This window comes from Anoplolepis gracilipes, chromosome 5 (genome assembly GCF_047496725.1).
Source record: "Anoplolepis gracilipes chromosome 5, ASM4749672v1, whole genome shotgun sequence".
NCBI lineage: Eukaryota > Metazoa > Arthropoda > Insecta > Hymenoptera > Formicidae > Anoplolepis > Anoplolepis gracilipes.
The window spans coordinates 6,042,484-6,060,728 of NC_132974.1; the positions used below are offsets into that span (position 1 = coordinate 6,042,484).

The following is an 18,245-nucleotide window of genomic DNA, read 5'->3' on the forward strand; positions in this document are numbered from 1 at the left end:
TTTCACAATTATAATCATTTAAGACATTACGATAATGTCGGAATTTATTTATATAACATTATAATAATATTCTTTATATTCTATTAATAATATTGTTTATATTATATTAATAATATAAATCAGTTAAAATAAAGATACGCGCCGCAGTTCTGCGCTGACTGGCAAATGGCAATTTTCTATTTTATTTATATTTAATATAGAAATAATTTCTCTTGAATACGCATCGATGTGAAACGAAGGCAAGAGAACGTGGCACGTGGTGATCCATACATGCGGATACGTTCCTGGCGGCGGTGTAGGGTGTGTTCGCGCATGGGGGTTGCGAAACGGCATGACCGTCGTATTGACTAAAATCGGCCGCGCTTGCGCGGTCGCAGGGGGGGGTTGGAGGACCGTCCGTCGACCCTGTCGCTTCTCGAGAGATCGATCCTCGGTCACCTGTACGCGCCGTGCTTTCAAACGCACGTTCCTCGCGATCCTGTCCATCGTCTGCCGCGCGTCCCTCGCCAAGTGTCAGCCGATCGCGCGATCGGCTCGATCCTCGTCGCATTCCCCGGACGCGGAGACCGCGGGAGTAATTCGCCGACGAATCGACGAAGGCGACAGTCAAAGTTCGAGGGTGGACGATCGAGATATATCGTCGAAGCGTGCGCGCCGGCGATATCGCGGCGCGGCGGCGTGTCGCTGGAAATTTTATCAATACCCGCGGCGGCCATCTAGTCTCGCTGTGGCAGTCGTTCGCGAAAAGTTACGCGACCGGGGGTTGACGCCGAACCGACCGATTAACCGACGAGGATTGCCGGAACAGAAAGAGCCCGAGGCGATCGACTACTACGAGCATGTGAGTACACGTGATAATACGCGCGTCTCTCTCTCCATCGTTCTGAAACCGGAGTGTCCGAGCAAACGAGGTCCGAGGGTCCGCGAAGAATGTCGCGTGATTAAATATACGCGATTATCCGGGTCTCGTGACATCGATCGTGGAATTGTTGAACGGTGAATCGCGAACGAGTCTTCTAATTGGTTTCAGACCAATGAGTCATTGTGAAACGCTATCTAAGGATGTCGATAATCGAGACACATGCAGATGTGGAGTATAATATTAATCAGGATGGTCCAAGTGACGCGTATTAACGTTCCCAACGAGATGATTCGCGTCGCGGTAGACTTCCTGATAGACTTTCTGCGAGACCATTCTAGACTTTGGTCGAAAAACACGAAGTCATGAGCATCGAGCACATCAGTTCCGCGTCGTAAGTTCGGGAATTTGAAAGATGATGTGCTTCCAGTTTCTGCTTCGGGTTTAAACGATAATACAAATGGCGATTGTTTCGCCGAGCTGCATCGATAGTGAATTTCGTGACCATTTTCTGTGGTCAATCAATCGGAAAGCAGTTGCGTAAATGGCCGTATCTCCTTTCCGCCAACTGTAACACGTCAACGTATAACTAGATCAATGAGCGAGATTACGGAACGGGGACTATATACCTCGTGCTCTAAATCGCTCATCGCGATTTACACGCGAAAAGTTTAACGGGGAGCGCCGATCGACTTTTCGCGGATGTATGAATGCGCAAAACCGCGTAAGAATCGCGCAAGACTTGGCGAGGAGGGCGAGAATATCGCGACGACCACGACGTTGTAAGATGCGTTTTAAGACGCAATTGCCGAGGCCCTTGTCGCCGCCAATCGATTCTCCTCGCACGACCCGTCCATCCGCCACACACGACAGAATTTCCGATAGAGTGCAACGGAGCTTCTCGAAACCTCGTTATATACGCGGACTCGATTTCGTCGGTGAGAGATATAGACGACTCGCACCGCGCCGTGAATCTTTAAAACCCGATAATGCACCCATCTCATTCGATCTATGCGAATTCCTTTTTATTCAGCATATTTATTCAAGCGACAAAAGTCGGTCGTCGAAGACGTTTATTGATGAACTATCAAATTGTGCAATTGAAATATGAATTAAACTTCTCTCGCATTTGAAATATTTTTATAATACTTTTATAATATTTATATAATGTTATCTACTAATTAATATATGTTAATATTATTTATTATGATAGTACAAGTATAGGTTAATTATGTATAATTTCGAAAATTAATGTATAACTTTCTACTTCTCGCTCTGACTTTCCTCAATTTTTCTTCTTTTCTCATCTTTATCTCATCCACTCTAAATCGATTATAGATATTATATTTGGCCGACCAATCGAGATAACATATTTGTAAACAATACGTTGTTACGTGCACGAATATGTTTCGCGATCTTGGACAATTTCGATAGAGATACAGGATGATTCAAGCATTGTCTGTATCGTTACAGCACTCACACACCGACAAAAGGAAAGAGACAGAAGGGAGAGGGTAATCTTTTTGAAGGGCACACACATGATAATTTCGGATTGTTTCACATTCGCGACGATTTATAACAGAGATTAGGAAGCATTATCATGCCTTGTTATCTATCCGCAGAAAAAATTCCCCACTTTTTTGTTCACGAGTACCGATTAGCGTATTTAATGTGCATTTTTTACGCAGTTTGCGCGTTTGGTACGATTGGGGAATCTAATACATATATACTTGAACGTATATATGTATATAGTAGGGATCAATCGCGCGAAACGCGCCGCACTGCTACTACATGTCAGCTCGCAGTTTCTATATTTAGATAATCAATGATGAGCACATTTACGGCAATGTTCTACGGCTTTGCTAGACAGAAAGGTTCGTACGTAACGTTGTGACGCGTATGGCGAACAATGAACCATTTACCGGATTGTTTGTGCGTCGATCAAAGACGGAGTCTTCAAGGTGCAGCAGTCTAACTACCGCGATATATAATAAGTTGCTTTACTACTTGAAAATCTATGGGGGTAATATTATGAAATTACTATTCCCCTTTGAACGAATAATTCTAAAAATTATTAACAAGTTACGTACAAGAAATATACAAGTTATTAATTGTACAAAATTAAACTGATTATTTTTAGAATAATTTGATATAATTCGTTATATATTTATTAAAATTTGATTATATCGCACTATATATTATTATTTCCTGTAATTTATTTACAAGTGTAACAACTTTATGTCAAATACAATAGTATTTAAAACGGATTCTTAAGTTGATCGCTAAATGAGAAATAAAGATTTTAAATGCAATAATTTCACGCAAATGATGTGAATCATAATTATTGACCGTTCAGCGCCAGTTCTACTAATCTAATAACAAGGAAGACGCAATATCCTTGATCGACGTATTAATTCTATTATATATCCCATTTTACGTAGGATGAATAATTCTTGGTCTTTACGCACGATGTACACACCTACAGCAGTCAAAAAATAATCCGACAAATATATCTCTCAAATATTTATAGAATATATTACAATGAAAAATGAAAAGTAAAAAACAGCAGAATATTTTCCAAAAATAATTTTAATAAATCAGAAATTTATTCATATTTTTCCAAATCTAATATTAAATAATTATATTGAAAGAACGAATAATAATAGCAGAAATTTTTAAATTACATAGAAAAAAGAAAATTATTGTTACATATACTTCAAATATCTAATATCATACTAAATATCGATGTCTTAAGTAATATCAATGAGATCATAAATATTTAGATTATATATATATATATTGATAAGATCAATCAACAATCGTCATATTGAAGTAATTAATAATGGCATATTTTAATTAACTAAAAAATAAAAAAATTAATTTTATATATATATGTGTATATATTCCGTCGATGTTGCGTGTCCGACATCTTAATGAAAACAAAGAATAGGTACATACGACATTTCTCTATGTTTAACTATTCCGCCGGCGTTATTCGAATAGTCGATCGATCGGCTGTTGCCACTCGGTCCTTCGATCGTATCTGGCCAAAAATAAAACCCGTAATCCATCGTCGACCGCTTTTTCATTCGCCCTAACCAGCGTTTCTCGAATCGTAGATATCGCTAACTACACAATATTAATCATGAAACTTTTTTTTATAACAAGAGCTAATTTCCTATAATATATGGCTCGATTTCTTTAGTATAATTAGTATAACTTTTTCTAATCAATTAACTAATCAATAAAGAGCTTACTATATTTACATTAATATACATATATTTAATAAACGCGCGGAGATTGATGAAGGATATGCTATGTATCGCGAAAGAATGGAAAACTGAATTATCCTAGTACGCGTATAAGTTGTTTGATAATTAAATTGACATTGTGCTCGCAGCAGTTCCGAGAAAAGTCTTGCTCTGTGCAAAAGGTCAAACGATTTGCAAATTCCATAAAAATAAGATAATCACATAACTAATACACATACGCATGTCTCTATACTATTATATATATATATATATATATATATATATATATATATATATATATATATTTAAATTAAATAAATCCCCGTGCAGGATATTTCCATATATAATGGGTAGAAAATGATATTTGCAAACTCATTTTTTGAGACAATTTTACAGAAAAATACTACATTAAAGTGCTTTATTCTTATACAAAAATTATATAAAATTATTTGAAAAAATATGCAGTGTGAAAATATACTTTCTTATTTCATGAATAATTTTTAAATAACTGATCGAAAATATGCAACAATAATTTTTTTATATAGATTTAGCCCTGATTACAGCTGAGACCTCGCAAACTGATTCACAACAGATAATTGCAATTATTTTACTTTGGGCATTCGTATGCACGTGCGCTATGAATTACAATCTCCTGAGGCCATATACAAGTAGCCGACCTTATCAATGACCTTTCACTCCGTATCCCGCTTATCTCGGGAGAGTAAGACTCACCTTCCTTTAATGATGCGCTCGATGCGCTTTCAACCAATGTTCGCATTGCCATCATTTATCATTATCCTTCTTAGAAACCAGTGGGTGGAAAATGCGTAGGTAATACGCATCTAGTTTTTGCCATTAAGCAGCGTGAATGGCAAAATCGTGTCATGAACTTTGCCCTTTTGCGTTTCCACCCGCGGCTCGATATGGGGAAAATCTCACGCAGCATCCAGCACCATGATGATGCTATAATTCCTGGTTTGAATGTTCCGAGACACGTTATTTGCGTGTTTATTTAATCTTTTTAGAATCGTCAGAAGAAAACACGTACTTTATGTACTTTATGCCCCGAAAAAAAAAATGCAAATAAATCACACAGCTTGATGAACAAATCGTGAAATGTATTAGTAATAAATATTGTGTATTTAATAAATATATATGATTTCAATAGCATATTTTATACGATAGCTGTACTTTTTAACGCGTATTTATTTTACACTTTTTGACGAGTATTTATCTTTTAACCCGTATTTATCTATACATCTGAAACAATGTTCGCATTCAAGAATACTGTTATTATTTTATTTTATTTTATTACTACTTTTTTTCGATTTTATTAAAACAATTATATACTAACACCTTTATATTACCAGTATTCTCTCTCTCAAACGGCAATTGATACATTTATAAAGGTCGCACGTTGTACGATATTTTATATTATATATTAATATTAATATTAAACTATTAATATTATATATTATATATAAAATTATTATTTATATTTTAACATAATAATATATTTTATATTATATATAATATACATATTAAAATAATATTCATATCGCATATTGTAATAATATGACAATCATTATTTTTGACAAACTGCGCTCTTTTTCTCTAGGGCTACGGAGGGCGGTTTAGCACCGGATGCAGCTGCAGGTGCAGGCGCGGGCACCGACGGCATCGTCGGCGGCCCCAGGACGCCCCAGCAGATCGCCTCGCAGAAGCGACTGCAGGCGACGCAAGCGCAAGTCGATGAGGTCGTCGACATCATGAAGACGAATGTCGAGAAGGTCCTCGAGCGCGATCAAAAGCTCTCCGAGCTTGACGATCGAGCAGGTGAGATATTTATAACGATAAAAACTTTGCGGAAAAAAAGAGAATTAATAGAGCGATCATCATTCTTGATTACTAAAGTTTCAGTGCAAGTTTCATTGACCGTTAATCCTTTATTGAAAGCTATTTCACCGAATTATTGCTGTATTTTATTTGTGATTACGTACATTCTGTGCTCCGTTATATACTGTTCATTATCATCGATACATACTCATTAATTATTATACACATCATTCCATTGTTCTGCTTCTATATCTACAAGCATTCATTCATGCCATCATTATAGATATCATTTATTGCACGCTGAGAGATTAATTAATATTTTATAAGAGAATGCAATACATATACATTGTTCTATCTTTGTGTAAAGGAAAATACAACTATATAAAAACTGAAAAACGTATCACTGTTAACTTATAATGTACAACTATGGAAGATATAATAAATTTACGCAATTTATTTTAATTTATTTTACACATACGTCATACAAGATATGCCGTTATATAATTCACGTCAATTATGTTTTTTACGACTAAATAGAAAGTATATATCCACGTGAAGGCTACATCTTCCATTCATGGTAAAGTAGTTCGACCCTGCGCGGCTGACTATACGTTGATATCGATTACTAACATGTCCAAATCGATGCCACGTTATGTGGCTGGTCGATCTTTTCTCACGCAATCCGCTCATTTATTGCGCAAACGTATTTCACATTATTCATATTTATTTTGAATAAATATTATAAAATTAATTTCTTTTTAAAATGATTTGTTTCTTTTTCAAATTATACTTAAAAATTTTCGAAATATAATTCGCAATATAACACGCTCACGTAATTGATTTTTGCAGATGCACTCCAACAAGGAGCGTCACAATTTGAACAGCAAGCAGGAAAATTGAAGAGAAAGTTTTGGCTACAGAATCTAAAGGTGAGAATTAAGTTTTACAAATTATAAAATATCTATCATAATGCTTGAAATTTTTTTGATTTAATAATAATTGTTCTGTTCTTTTCCTAATAGATGATGATCATCATGGGTGTCATCGGACTTATCGTATTGGCCATTATTGTCGGTAAGTGCCTCATTAACGTTCTGACGTTTAACAGCTGTCAACACTGCCACTGTAACTGTTTAAATGTTTTGTGCCATCTCTCGTCCCGATATATATCTCGTCCCGATTTCAAGCGACTAATTCAGTTACTCTCTTTAGCGCTCTTTGCTCTGAGATATGGTGGAAGTGTCGACTATTCGTCGCGATTTAATCAGAATATGAATATTTATTTAGATAGATGTAGTTATAGAAATTAATAATTATATTTTCAAATTTATCGATACAAACAAATATGAACCTTCTACCACACTAGACTAACTTCTGTTTCAAAAATTTTACGATATTCATCGTATTTCGCATCTGAATCAGTCGTTCTTGATTAATGTCTCTCTGTCGATCTATACCTTTTGTGCTAAAGAGACATCTACAAACGGTTGTGTTTGCACGATGCAAAAAACGACGCGATGTGACGAGCGAAGTGTTGTCCGCGAGTTTGCATAACCTTTGAGAAATCCTCTTGAAGGGATCTTTCGAGATTTCTCGAAGAAATGTGCCGAAACAAATTGTCTATCGTGCTTTGCTTGAATTATGTGACTTACGTGACCTCGATCCATTTTCACGAAATTTTTTCAAAAACATCATATTCGCGTTTTTTTTTCGATTTCCGAATAATTTTCAAATCTCTCTATTAAAGTCCTATTTCGCAACAATATCATTCTGGTACGTTTTGTAAACGAAATGAAAATATTACTTTTTTTTACAAGAATGCGTTTTTTATCATGCGGGGGATATGAAATGAGCGAGGAAGACACCGCTACACGGTGCGATCCGTCTAAAAAAAAAAAAAAAAAATGATGTCATTCTGTCTTCCTTTTGCCCATTCATCATCTAACATGTGTGAAATGTATGTATTTCTCTTTTTCCGTCTAGCGAACTTCATGTAGGCGCGCTGATTGGTGGAAGAGATTTGTGTGTGAGTGAGTCTGAAGGTAGAAAGCAAAACAATTGCGACATTGCGTATCATTGTTGTTTCTCACCCCGTTTCTCGTAACTCTTTTTTACTTGTCGTAGAAAATGTACACCCCTGAATCTGTATAACTTTCTGATTTCGTTCTCGTTGTTTATCATCCGACACTGAAACTCCATTCACCCAGAGCTTTCAGAATATTCCTTAATTTTGATGATGTCGTATCAAGTATCGCCAGTTTTATAAGGAATTAAACGAACTTTTCGTTTAAAAGATAATCATATTTTAATTTACCGAAATTATTGTATTAATCAAAATGTGATATAACACAATGTTACAGTAATTATAATTATATTGTATTATTAATGTTATTATACGTTTTTTTTTTTGTTGTAAGAAACGCACTCCCGCATTTATAAAACTGGCAGTTCTCTAGTCGATGTTACGTTGTGTTTGCCTGTGTGATAGGTACTTGCTGATTTATCTGTTGCTACGTGTATTTTCTATATAAGAACCGTTGTTTTTCCCACCCTCCTTCACTATTCTGAGTCGTTGCATATTTACAAACTACTGAATTTAATTGGAAAGTGCTCTCCAATTAAAAATATCGTGGCAATATACATCTTCATAAATTTTCGACGACATCTTCCTTTACTTCTCAATCTTTTCCTATCACAACACAACGTACAAATCAACATCAAGTTAAGCAATTTGTAAAAGTCATCGTATATATTTTTCTGCTAGGAAATATCTTCTCAATATTTTATCCCACATTTTCAGCGTCTCTAAAACCTATACAAGAATGAGAAACTCGCTATAAGATATCTATAATTTTTCAACATGAAATATTTGTCACGACTTTTGAATTAATTTAAATATGTATATATACTATATATATGTAATTATATATTGAAATAAGTCATCGATTTCATTAAGGAATATCGATGAAAGATTCGCTTTTAATGAAGAAGACACACTTTTCCGAGACACAATCATACCTCACCCTGCGTGTGTGTGTGTGTGTGTGTGTGTGTGTGTGTGTGTATGTGTATGTGTGTGTGTGTGTGTGTGCTATGTTACAACTGTAATCGTTGTTATGTGTCTGTCTGTACTTTCGGTGGTATCCTCTTTCTGAAGTTGGTCCCAGGCAGTGATTTTCAATTTTCTGGTGGTCAATTAACAAAAAGAAAAAGAAAACACAAAAAAGTGTGTAAATACGTGAAACAACCTAATGAACGTGAAGCTTCAAAAATTGTGATTCGCGGCTACGACAGAAATAAAGAAATGATACCACCAAGAAATGAAAACACCACAACGATAAACGACAACATCAACAACAACCACAATATCAACAACAGTAAGAATTATCAAACAACTACAACTACAACAACTACAACAAAAAAGGTCTCTCTCAAAGTTTTTGTTTAATCCTATTCTACTCTTCGGTACGGTAAGCAATGATTTTATTGTTGCACCCGATATGACTTATCTATCTTTTTCTCTCTATTATTCCGCCAAAAATATAACTTAAATCTTCTTTAAGCACTTTCTCTTATTTACTTTCTTTTTTTTTATTCACATCTTTACATACAAAATTTGTATGTGATTTTGCTTAAATTTATAATATGTATTATATATAGAAAAGATTTTTTTGCGTTTTTTTTCATAATTACAATATGGAATTACATATAATGTAATTCTACTTAATAATACATTTAATTTTATATATTTTGCTTTTAGATATAACATATTAATATTATATAATTTATTTTTTTTTTTTGCATTAATATATATTAAAGTATATATTAATAACATTATGTAATGACTATATATAAATATTATTAACAATATATTAATATTAACAATACATTTATGCATATTTCATTCTGCATGATTTTCTCTTTACATTTCTCCTTTTATTTACTTTCAACATTTTTCAACTTATAGTACAGCGTGAAACTCTCTCATACACCGTATCCTCAGGAAATAAATATTTCTAATAATGCATTTTAATATAGATACGAATCGACTATATAATCAACTATATGTTTCTGGGACGATCTTCGCGCTTCGTGCTTAACTTCTTACTATGGAGCATGTACCATCGATTTGATTATTTCTCCCTCGATTGAAAATCAATATTTCGACATTAGTGTTGCATGGCTTATACATTATGTGAAACGTGTATGCTGAAAGCTTCTAATGTAAAAAACTTCAGCCAAAAATTTAGCCAGAATTTCCTATAAATTACGACATTTTCCATGGGCTTAGATATCATGTTAAAAAAATTTTGCAAACGGAACTTCTGGCAAGAACAATTAATTAGCTGATGCAAATTATTTTTGCAAAAATAAATTCGTATACCGATGTATGGTGTCATGCGGCCTATATTATGTAATCATCTGTGCTTTTGTACCTACTTGCATGCAAATTGATTATTATATTTATGGCTAACGGTTCGTCATGTAGCTTCAAGCTGCGAATGATTCTAGTTTATAAAATGCTTCGTCGTAGACAATTGTATGCAAAATATTTAAATATGTAATTTTATATTTATACATATAAATTTTTCTTTATAATTATAATATTTTTCTTTATGTTACAAGAATTTTATGTATATATATATATATATATATATAATTCATAATTATATACACACTAATATAGTATACACTAGTTTATAAGTTTTATTAGGAAGATAATTTTTAAATTATCAAAACATCAATACTAAATCTCTTAATTAAATTTAAAAACATTTGTCTACGACGAGCGCGATTCATCGCGAGTTTCTGCATGCAAAAAAGTTCGAAATAAAGACGAAGGGGAAGAAATAAAAAAAAAAAAAAAGAGTGGAAAGACACAGATTAAAATCCGAGGAGAAGGAGATTCAGAGCAACACGGCATGGCTGAACCATTTCTGACCTAATGCCGTTTCTGATCCAATGGAGGAGAAACAAATCTTGTTATTGTTTTCAGCGAGCGTCACCGGCGGCAGCAATACGCAAAATTGAGCGCGAGAGTAAGAGCTAAAATAAAAAAAACGCAACAACAACCACAACAGCAACAAAAAGAAAAGTGAAAGGAGGAGAGGAAACAAAAGAAGAAGAAGAAGAAGAAGAAGAAGAAGAAGAAGAAGAAGAAGAAGCGGCGGCGATTGAAGAGGGTGATTCACGAAGAAGAGATAGTTTTTTGAGACGAAAGGATATAGATAGGGTGAATAATGATCTCGTGAGACGGAAATTGTGATGAGCCGTTGATGAGCTCTGCCGAAGTTCTTCGTAACGTAACGTCGAATCGATTATGCGCAAAATCGATCGATCGATCGTCGGCCTTGGAATTCATCGTGGTAAAGGAGGGAGGATGACGGCGGATGATCAAAAGCGGAGGACGTTAATCCTAGCGGGAACGACGAAGATAGCCGTCGCGATGAAACTTTCTTGTTACCCCTTATATTTTTTTTCGGATCGAGCAGGTGAAATCTATATTTAATCGACTCCGTCTCCGTATTTCACATTATAGACGAAGGGTGCGCACAATAATTTACATTTACATTTACGAAATTCTGCCAGGATTTCCATTATTGCCATATTCCACTATTTCGTAAATAGCAATTGCGTTATTACTACGGTTGTTTTGTAATAGATAATGCGTTATGCATTAATCTATTTATCTCTTGAGTTTCGGTAAATTCGAAATTGAATTATGCATCCTTTTTAAGCAATTAATTACGGAAATATTACTCGACGAGAGATATTATCGCAACGGAACTAATTCGCGACTAAACGCAGTTGATAAGACCAAATACGTTCATCGCGCTTTCCTTCATCCATCTTTGTTAATCAGGATTCTCCGAGAAAAATAAAAAGAGATGAAAAATATTTAGAAAGGAGAAAAAGACGATATGGTTATTGTGTAAAAAAAAAAGCGCGAAATGTTTACGAAGAAGAGAAAAAGGTTCGTTGCAGCAGCGATATATAATATATAAATATATAGAAGATATATATATATATATACATATATATATATACATATATGTATATGTATATGTATATGTATATATATATATATATATATATATATATATATATATATATATATGTATAGAACGAAAAAGACAGATAGGGTGTCCGTGAAAATCACTACATAAACCTCTCCGGCGAAGGCAGTTGCTGTAGTGCATGTTCGCGTACACACGAACAAAGCGTTCACGATGTATATCGAGACATTTACTTTATATAGACACATATATGTAAATCATGTAAGCTGTAAATAATATGTCATTTGTCCCTCACGCCATTTATCGAATTGTGTATCGGATTGATCAATCCCGCTCTGACTATATCGACGAAAGTCACACGCGCCCTTTGTTCCTTTATCTTGCATCTTGCGCTTTTCGCGAATTACACGAAGAACAAACTGATGAACAGGAGCGACGGGAAGGAGGGAGAGAAAAAATTGCGATAGTTACCTGCCTTCGTCGAAGACGGCGATGAATGTTTTAGAGCACACAATCTGTGTACAGAGAATTTAGGAAATAATAAAGAAAGGAGAAAAATAGTGAGAAGGAGAAATGGAGAAAGAAAACAGAAGAGAAGAGAGAGAGAGAGAGAGAGAGAGAGAGAGAAAGAGAGAGAGAGTGAAAGAGAGAATCGCCTCGATATAGAGGAGTACAGCAGTTATAGGTAATGTTTTAAGGCTTAAAGAAGAATTATCTACAAGATGTTATGTATACATGTTAATAATAATGATGATTACGATGATAATAATAACGATAACATTAATAATAATAATAATAATAAACACTAACGATCATCTTGGTGACAATGAGGAGGCGATTTTCAAGCTTCGCGGATGCAATAGTGCCGAAAAAAAGCGGATTGTCCTCCGATTCGAGGATACTTGGAGCTCAGCAGGCTCCATCTTCGATTATCTTTTTATTGTTCATCCGCGAGATAAAATGTACGTTCATGATAAGACGTACGTTCATAATATCATACGCGACACATCGATCGTTCGTCGACGAGTCCGAGATCGTCGTCGATTTCTGTCGATTTTCTCCGATTACTTTTTTTCTTCCATTCGATCTTTCCTAGTTTCGTGCTGCTGCTGTTGCTATTAATTCAGCAATAATTTCGAGAGATGAAACGATCATCTTTCCGATCGTAATTCTCCGCAATTATTCCTCCCTCCGATCCCGTCCCGACGTCTACGATGTCTGCGAGTTTCTCGCAGATTCCACTGTGACTTTCGAAACGCGATAAAGTTCACCGAAAGAAAAAGAAGAGTTTTTCATTATGTCGATCGGCAAGACATCGATTGTGTTTTCGTTTGCGTCGACGTTTATTTTGGAAAAAAACAAAATTATCCTTAATCTCAAAATATCAACTTTCTGCGATTATTGAATGATCTAATTATCGTTAAATATTATTAGCGTTAATTGGTAGAAAAAATATATATAAAAAATGAGAGTTATATCTCTGCTTCTTATTTCTTTCTAAATTATATTATTTTAATTAACGGACATTTGTTATTTATCTTGATGCATATAAATTAAGCATAAATTATGATATCGTTGAAGATAATCGATGACGGGAAAAAAATTGGGGACCACGAGTCGCTAGAGTGTTACTTTGCTTTGCTGAGCATACGAGTATCGCAGAAATATTAGAAAGTGAAGGACCGATCGACGAATGAGAAATTCTTCGAAATTGTCGGGCTAAGTGGCCGCACACGGACGACCCGAGTTATATAATGTTTAAAATGATCATTCTATGTTCACGAACTTATAAACACATAGCTGTACGTCATATCTTAACCGTCGACGTATCCCTAATTAATAATGGCGAATATGCGATCATGATGCTGCGCTTTGAACATTGTACAGTATCGAATAAAAAATACACTGCGTAGTTGAATTGAAGTTATCAAAGGGTAACGGAGAAGAGAATTAATAATATTCTTTTTTTTGCCGCTTTTGAATCAAATCACTTCGATCGTGAAATTCTCATTCTGTATCTATATAAGCACACATTAGCAATTTTTACAAATTACTACTCGACAATGAATAAGTTGAATGTTTCAGTTTCTTTTTTTTATTACGTATCATATTAATGCTGCATGTAAATTTAAAGAAAACGACATTATTTTTTCAAGACCAGAGTTTTTATTCGACCGGTAAAAAACGCGATTACAATTTTAAAAAATTAATTAACGGTCGAATATTATTACATCGCGCCTTCCAGGAAGAAGATCATTAAAGAGCCTAGTGTCTGTTAAATCCAAACAGGAGGTAAGAATAATAAACTTGCTATTACATGCCGATATGCTCATTTACCTGTGGTTTTCCATAAAAGTTTTATTTAAGTGTTTTTTTAAATTAATTTTCTTCTTCTATAATTTTCAATATTTCTTCTATAATTTTTTAAATCTAACAATTTGATGATTTTATAATATATTTTACACGAAATCGTAATATATTAAATTTAAACCAAGTATATATGCGTGTATATATTTGATAAAAAATTAATTTCTAGATTATATATGTATGTTTCCTTTATTTTTTTAACTATTAATTTTTTTTAGTTTTAATTAAATATATGATTTAATTTAAATATAATGTCGACCTTTCTTCATAATTAAAATACCTCTATCTTCTAAATTTTTAAATCTATTATGAATTAATAATACAACAATCTCACAATTTATGATCGATAGTTTAAAAGAATCGTACTGAAAAGATAAAGATCATATTTTTAGATTTTTCTTACGTTTGAATTTTTCATAACTTTTATCTTTCAGAATGTTATTTATGTTCTCTCATAATTTCTCTTCTCTTGTATGTGACAATTGATGTAAAATATGTGCTTTTATCAATATAATCCATCTCATTCAATTTATAATTTTCATTAATCCATACCGCCATCAAATCATTACACTGCGATTAAATATCATTGAGTTAGCAAGATACATTATATTGTACGTATAAGTTTAGATTCCCTGTGATTGTGTCGAAAATAGAAGACACATCAGTGATGTATGTGTGTATGTGTGTCTGTGCGTGTGTGTCCAATTATCGTCGCTTCGAGATTATTTGATTCGCTGTCCATTCGTATAACTGTTCCAATTTATCGTTAGTGTATAAATGGTGCCGGGTGTGTCAAGATTTAAAGTAAAACGCGACAATACCTACACACTATTATCTAACGGAATGAAATTATTTCGAGAGAAAGAGAGAGAAAGAGAGGAGAGGAAGAAACCGAGAGAGGAAGAGAGAGAGAGAGAGAGAGAGAGAGAGAGAGAGAGAGAGAGAGAGAGAGAGAGAAAGATTAAGAAAGAAGAAAGAATACTCTGTAATATAAAACACAGCTGTTAAAAAGAAAGAAATGAAGATATCAATACAACTTGTGCGTCCTAGCGTTGTATATCCTGTACATTTTTCATTTGTCCAAATTATGTGTTTCTGTGTGTTAAACGTTATAAAAGTGTGGGAATAAAAGATACCAAGTACGACATTATTTTTATGCCGTAGATAAAAGATAGATCCTGTGTGATTCACAGATACGAATGCTTCTGGCCGAGAAACCGAAATTATTTTTTCATCAATTCAATTATAACTTTCCCTATTCCTGTGTCAATTATAATTCTCTCATGCTTTATGTGTACTTTCGTTGAAATTTATGGTGAGAACTTTTTTTCTTACCAGCGTGAAAGAACTTTTTTATTCTAAAGTATATACGCTTTTATTAATACATTTAATAATATTTTTCCCTGGAATTTAATCCTTTTCTGCGAATAATACGATAGTAGCGCGAATAATCAATGACTAACTTTATTAATGATGATAGATAGCAACTACAGAAATTAACATATTTATCCGCGGACTGATAAAAAATATAAATCATTTTTTTTCAGCAGGGAAAAGACTATTTTAGAAATAATAACACCATGAAAGTTTCCGTCTTCCCTTCTTTTTTTCCGTTGTCATTTTATGTTACCTCTCAACCTGATATCACTTTATCAATATTAGAAACTAATATTAACACTTAAACGTTTCAGTGAAATTCATGCCGGAAACGCCGCCGACTCCGCCTGCTTTTAACTATCCGCCAGGTTTAATAGCGCCGCCGCCTAATGCACAGCCTGTACCAGATACTGCACCTGGTAGCGCAAAGCCGTTGGGCAGCGGCTCACAGGCCGTCAGCAATCTGGACGCCGGTATACGCAGTGTCGTGTAAACGATACGACATAACGATGATGCACTTGAACGGAGAAAAAGAGAAGTGATTAAAAAATGGAGGGAAAAAAGAGTGAAAAAAAAACCGACTTTGAAGTAACGTCTTAATCCGTGGAAACTGGTCGACATATTTGCTTCGAAGATCAATTTATTCGGATTATCATCGGCACATGATATGAAGGGTTCGGCGGAAGAAGTAACTTCATCATTTATTCAAATCTTTTTTTTTTTTTTTTTTTATTTCAGATTTATCAGATGTTGTTTGAAATTGGTCTTAAAAGTCATAGACTTGTAGGTATTTTTTCTTTTTCCTTTGAAACCCTTCAATCATCGGCCATGATTATTTTATTATTGAATTATTATTCTTCTTATCGACGATGTCATAATTATTAATTTCATTATTTTATATGCAGTTATATTGTATAGAGCGCAACTTTCTTCGAATATATGTAGCATTTATTAGGTGCAAGTGGTTTCCACGTATATTTATTTGATTGTATTGCATTTTATTGATTTCGTGATTTTTAGTTAAATGGTCGTTTAAATAAAAGCGACCTTTTTATATCGATCTTTTTAAGAAGACAGAAACGTTGTAGATTCTAGAGTCTGAGTTGTTAGGAAATCCGCCGAAATTTTATTCGATAAGAACGCACGGAAGGCCTTTTGAATCTCTTTCTGCTCACAATCAGCTGATCGCTATGAAAAATAGGCAACGAACAAAGTTGAAGAGATCGTTGACGAGAAAATACACAAGTACGTGTATCGACGTATATAGACATGTATATATACATACATTATTACGAATGGTCAATGTAAAATTAAATCTATATGTACGCGTATAAATATAAATATATAAATTATTCATATATCAAATATCAAATTTTAAAATGGAGATAATATAACAGAGAAAATCATAAATTAAAAATTGTGAAGAAACTAATAGAAGTATCATTCGAGTTCAATCTTGACCCAAAAAGATGTGAAAATATTCGAGTGTACACGTCATGTACAGAATGTTCCAAGTTACAAGTGATTTTTTTATGCTTAGCTATGCATTTAATGTTTCAAATAATATAATTTTGAGACATGTATGGAACACGGACTTATTTCACTTCTTTTTACGTCAAGTTTTCCAAATTTTACTAGTCTCTATTCGCGATTGATGTAATTATATGATTTTTATATCAATCGTAATTGCAAAAATTAGACTCGATGCAATATCGATGAAAACGAGTAATTCCCTAAACACTTCTTTACACAATTTAATTATTATTAATACTACTTTATATATTATATGTATTTGAGATATATATTTTTCTTTCCATTTAAAAAATATAATTGTTATTTTTGAAAAATGTAAGTATTATCTAAAAACTATTCATATAGATTTGTAGGAAAATTTGCTCCTTTAAACTGACAAAAATATTAGCTTATAAATGTATTATAGTATCAAATAAGTAATCGAATTATAGAAAAAAATAATTATTGACTCCCACGTATTTTCAAGCATTAACGTAACGAAGTCTCTGAAAATATTTACGTGTAATTTAGCAATGTTATTCAAATGAAAAAGAAGAGAGAGAGACCTTTTTCTGCATTAACTAATAAATATTGGCATATAGTTATTTTTTATTACAATGTTCATATGCACATCATTGTCGTACTGCTTTTGCCTGTAATAATAAGTAAAATTTTCAGCCGATAATGTGCTCTAACAAAAATATAAAAAATTAATTGCCTGTCATTTAAAAAGAATTTAATGTATTAATCGTTTCCTCTATCAAATTGAATACTATGTTGCTATTTTCACTCAATAATCATAATAGATTCGATATAAGCTGTCTATATTAAAATAATGATAAAGAACTACACGACAGATTTGTAAGTATAGCTATTGTAGGAAAATGCTTTAACACTTACAATTAGTCTGTTGATATTATTGTGTACGAATAACAAATAAATTATTAATTGCAATATTTCTTGTACTATATATCTCACTGAAAAGGACAACAGATTATTATTATATAATAGAAATATTATACAATA

General features: G+C 33.5%; 1 protein-coding gene across 3 annotated transcripts; it reads left to right on the top strand.

The window, feature by feature from the left end:
* The first annotated feature begins 470 nt into the window (after positions 1–470).
* Nsyb (neuronal Synaptobrevin) lies at positions 471–18,173 on the top strand. Of its 3 annotated transcripts, XM_072892044.1 has the most exons (6): positions 476–841; positions 5,729–5,946; positions 6,796–6,875; positions 6,969–7,020; positions 7,930–7,988; positions 10,943–12,550. In XM_072892044.1, coding segments are annotated over exons 1-5 (366 nt in total). In that variant the 5' UTR covers positions 476–839; the 3' UTR covers positions 7,944–7,988; positions 10,943–12,550. The 3 variants fall into 3 exon arrangements, with proteins under 3 accessions (XP_072748144.1, XP_072748145.1, XP_072748143.1); XM_072892043.1 differs by lacking the exon at positions 7,930–7,988 and having other exon boundaries at positions 471–841; XM_072892042.1 differs by lacking the exons at positions 7,930–7,988; positions 10,943–12,550 and adding an exon at positions 16,022–18,173 and having other exon boundaries at positions 484–841.
* The last annotated feature ends 72 nt before the right edge of the window (positions 18,174–18,245 follow it).

What these genes read in the sequence shown, in the direction of transcription:
- Nsyb (XM_072892042.1), top strand. An exon ending in CGAGCTTGACGATCGAGCAG is followed by an intron (nt 5,947 to 6,795) that starts GTGAGATATTTA and finishes TGATTTTTGCAG; the next exon opens with ATGCACTCCAACAAGGAGCG. An exon ending in TTTGGCTACAGAATCTAAAG is followed by an intron (nt 6,876 to 6,968) that starts GTGAGAATTAAG and finishes TTTTCCTAATAG; the next exon opens with ATGATGATCATCATGGGTGT.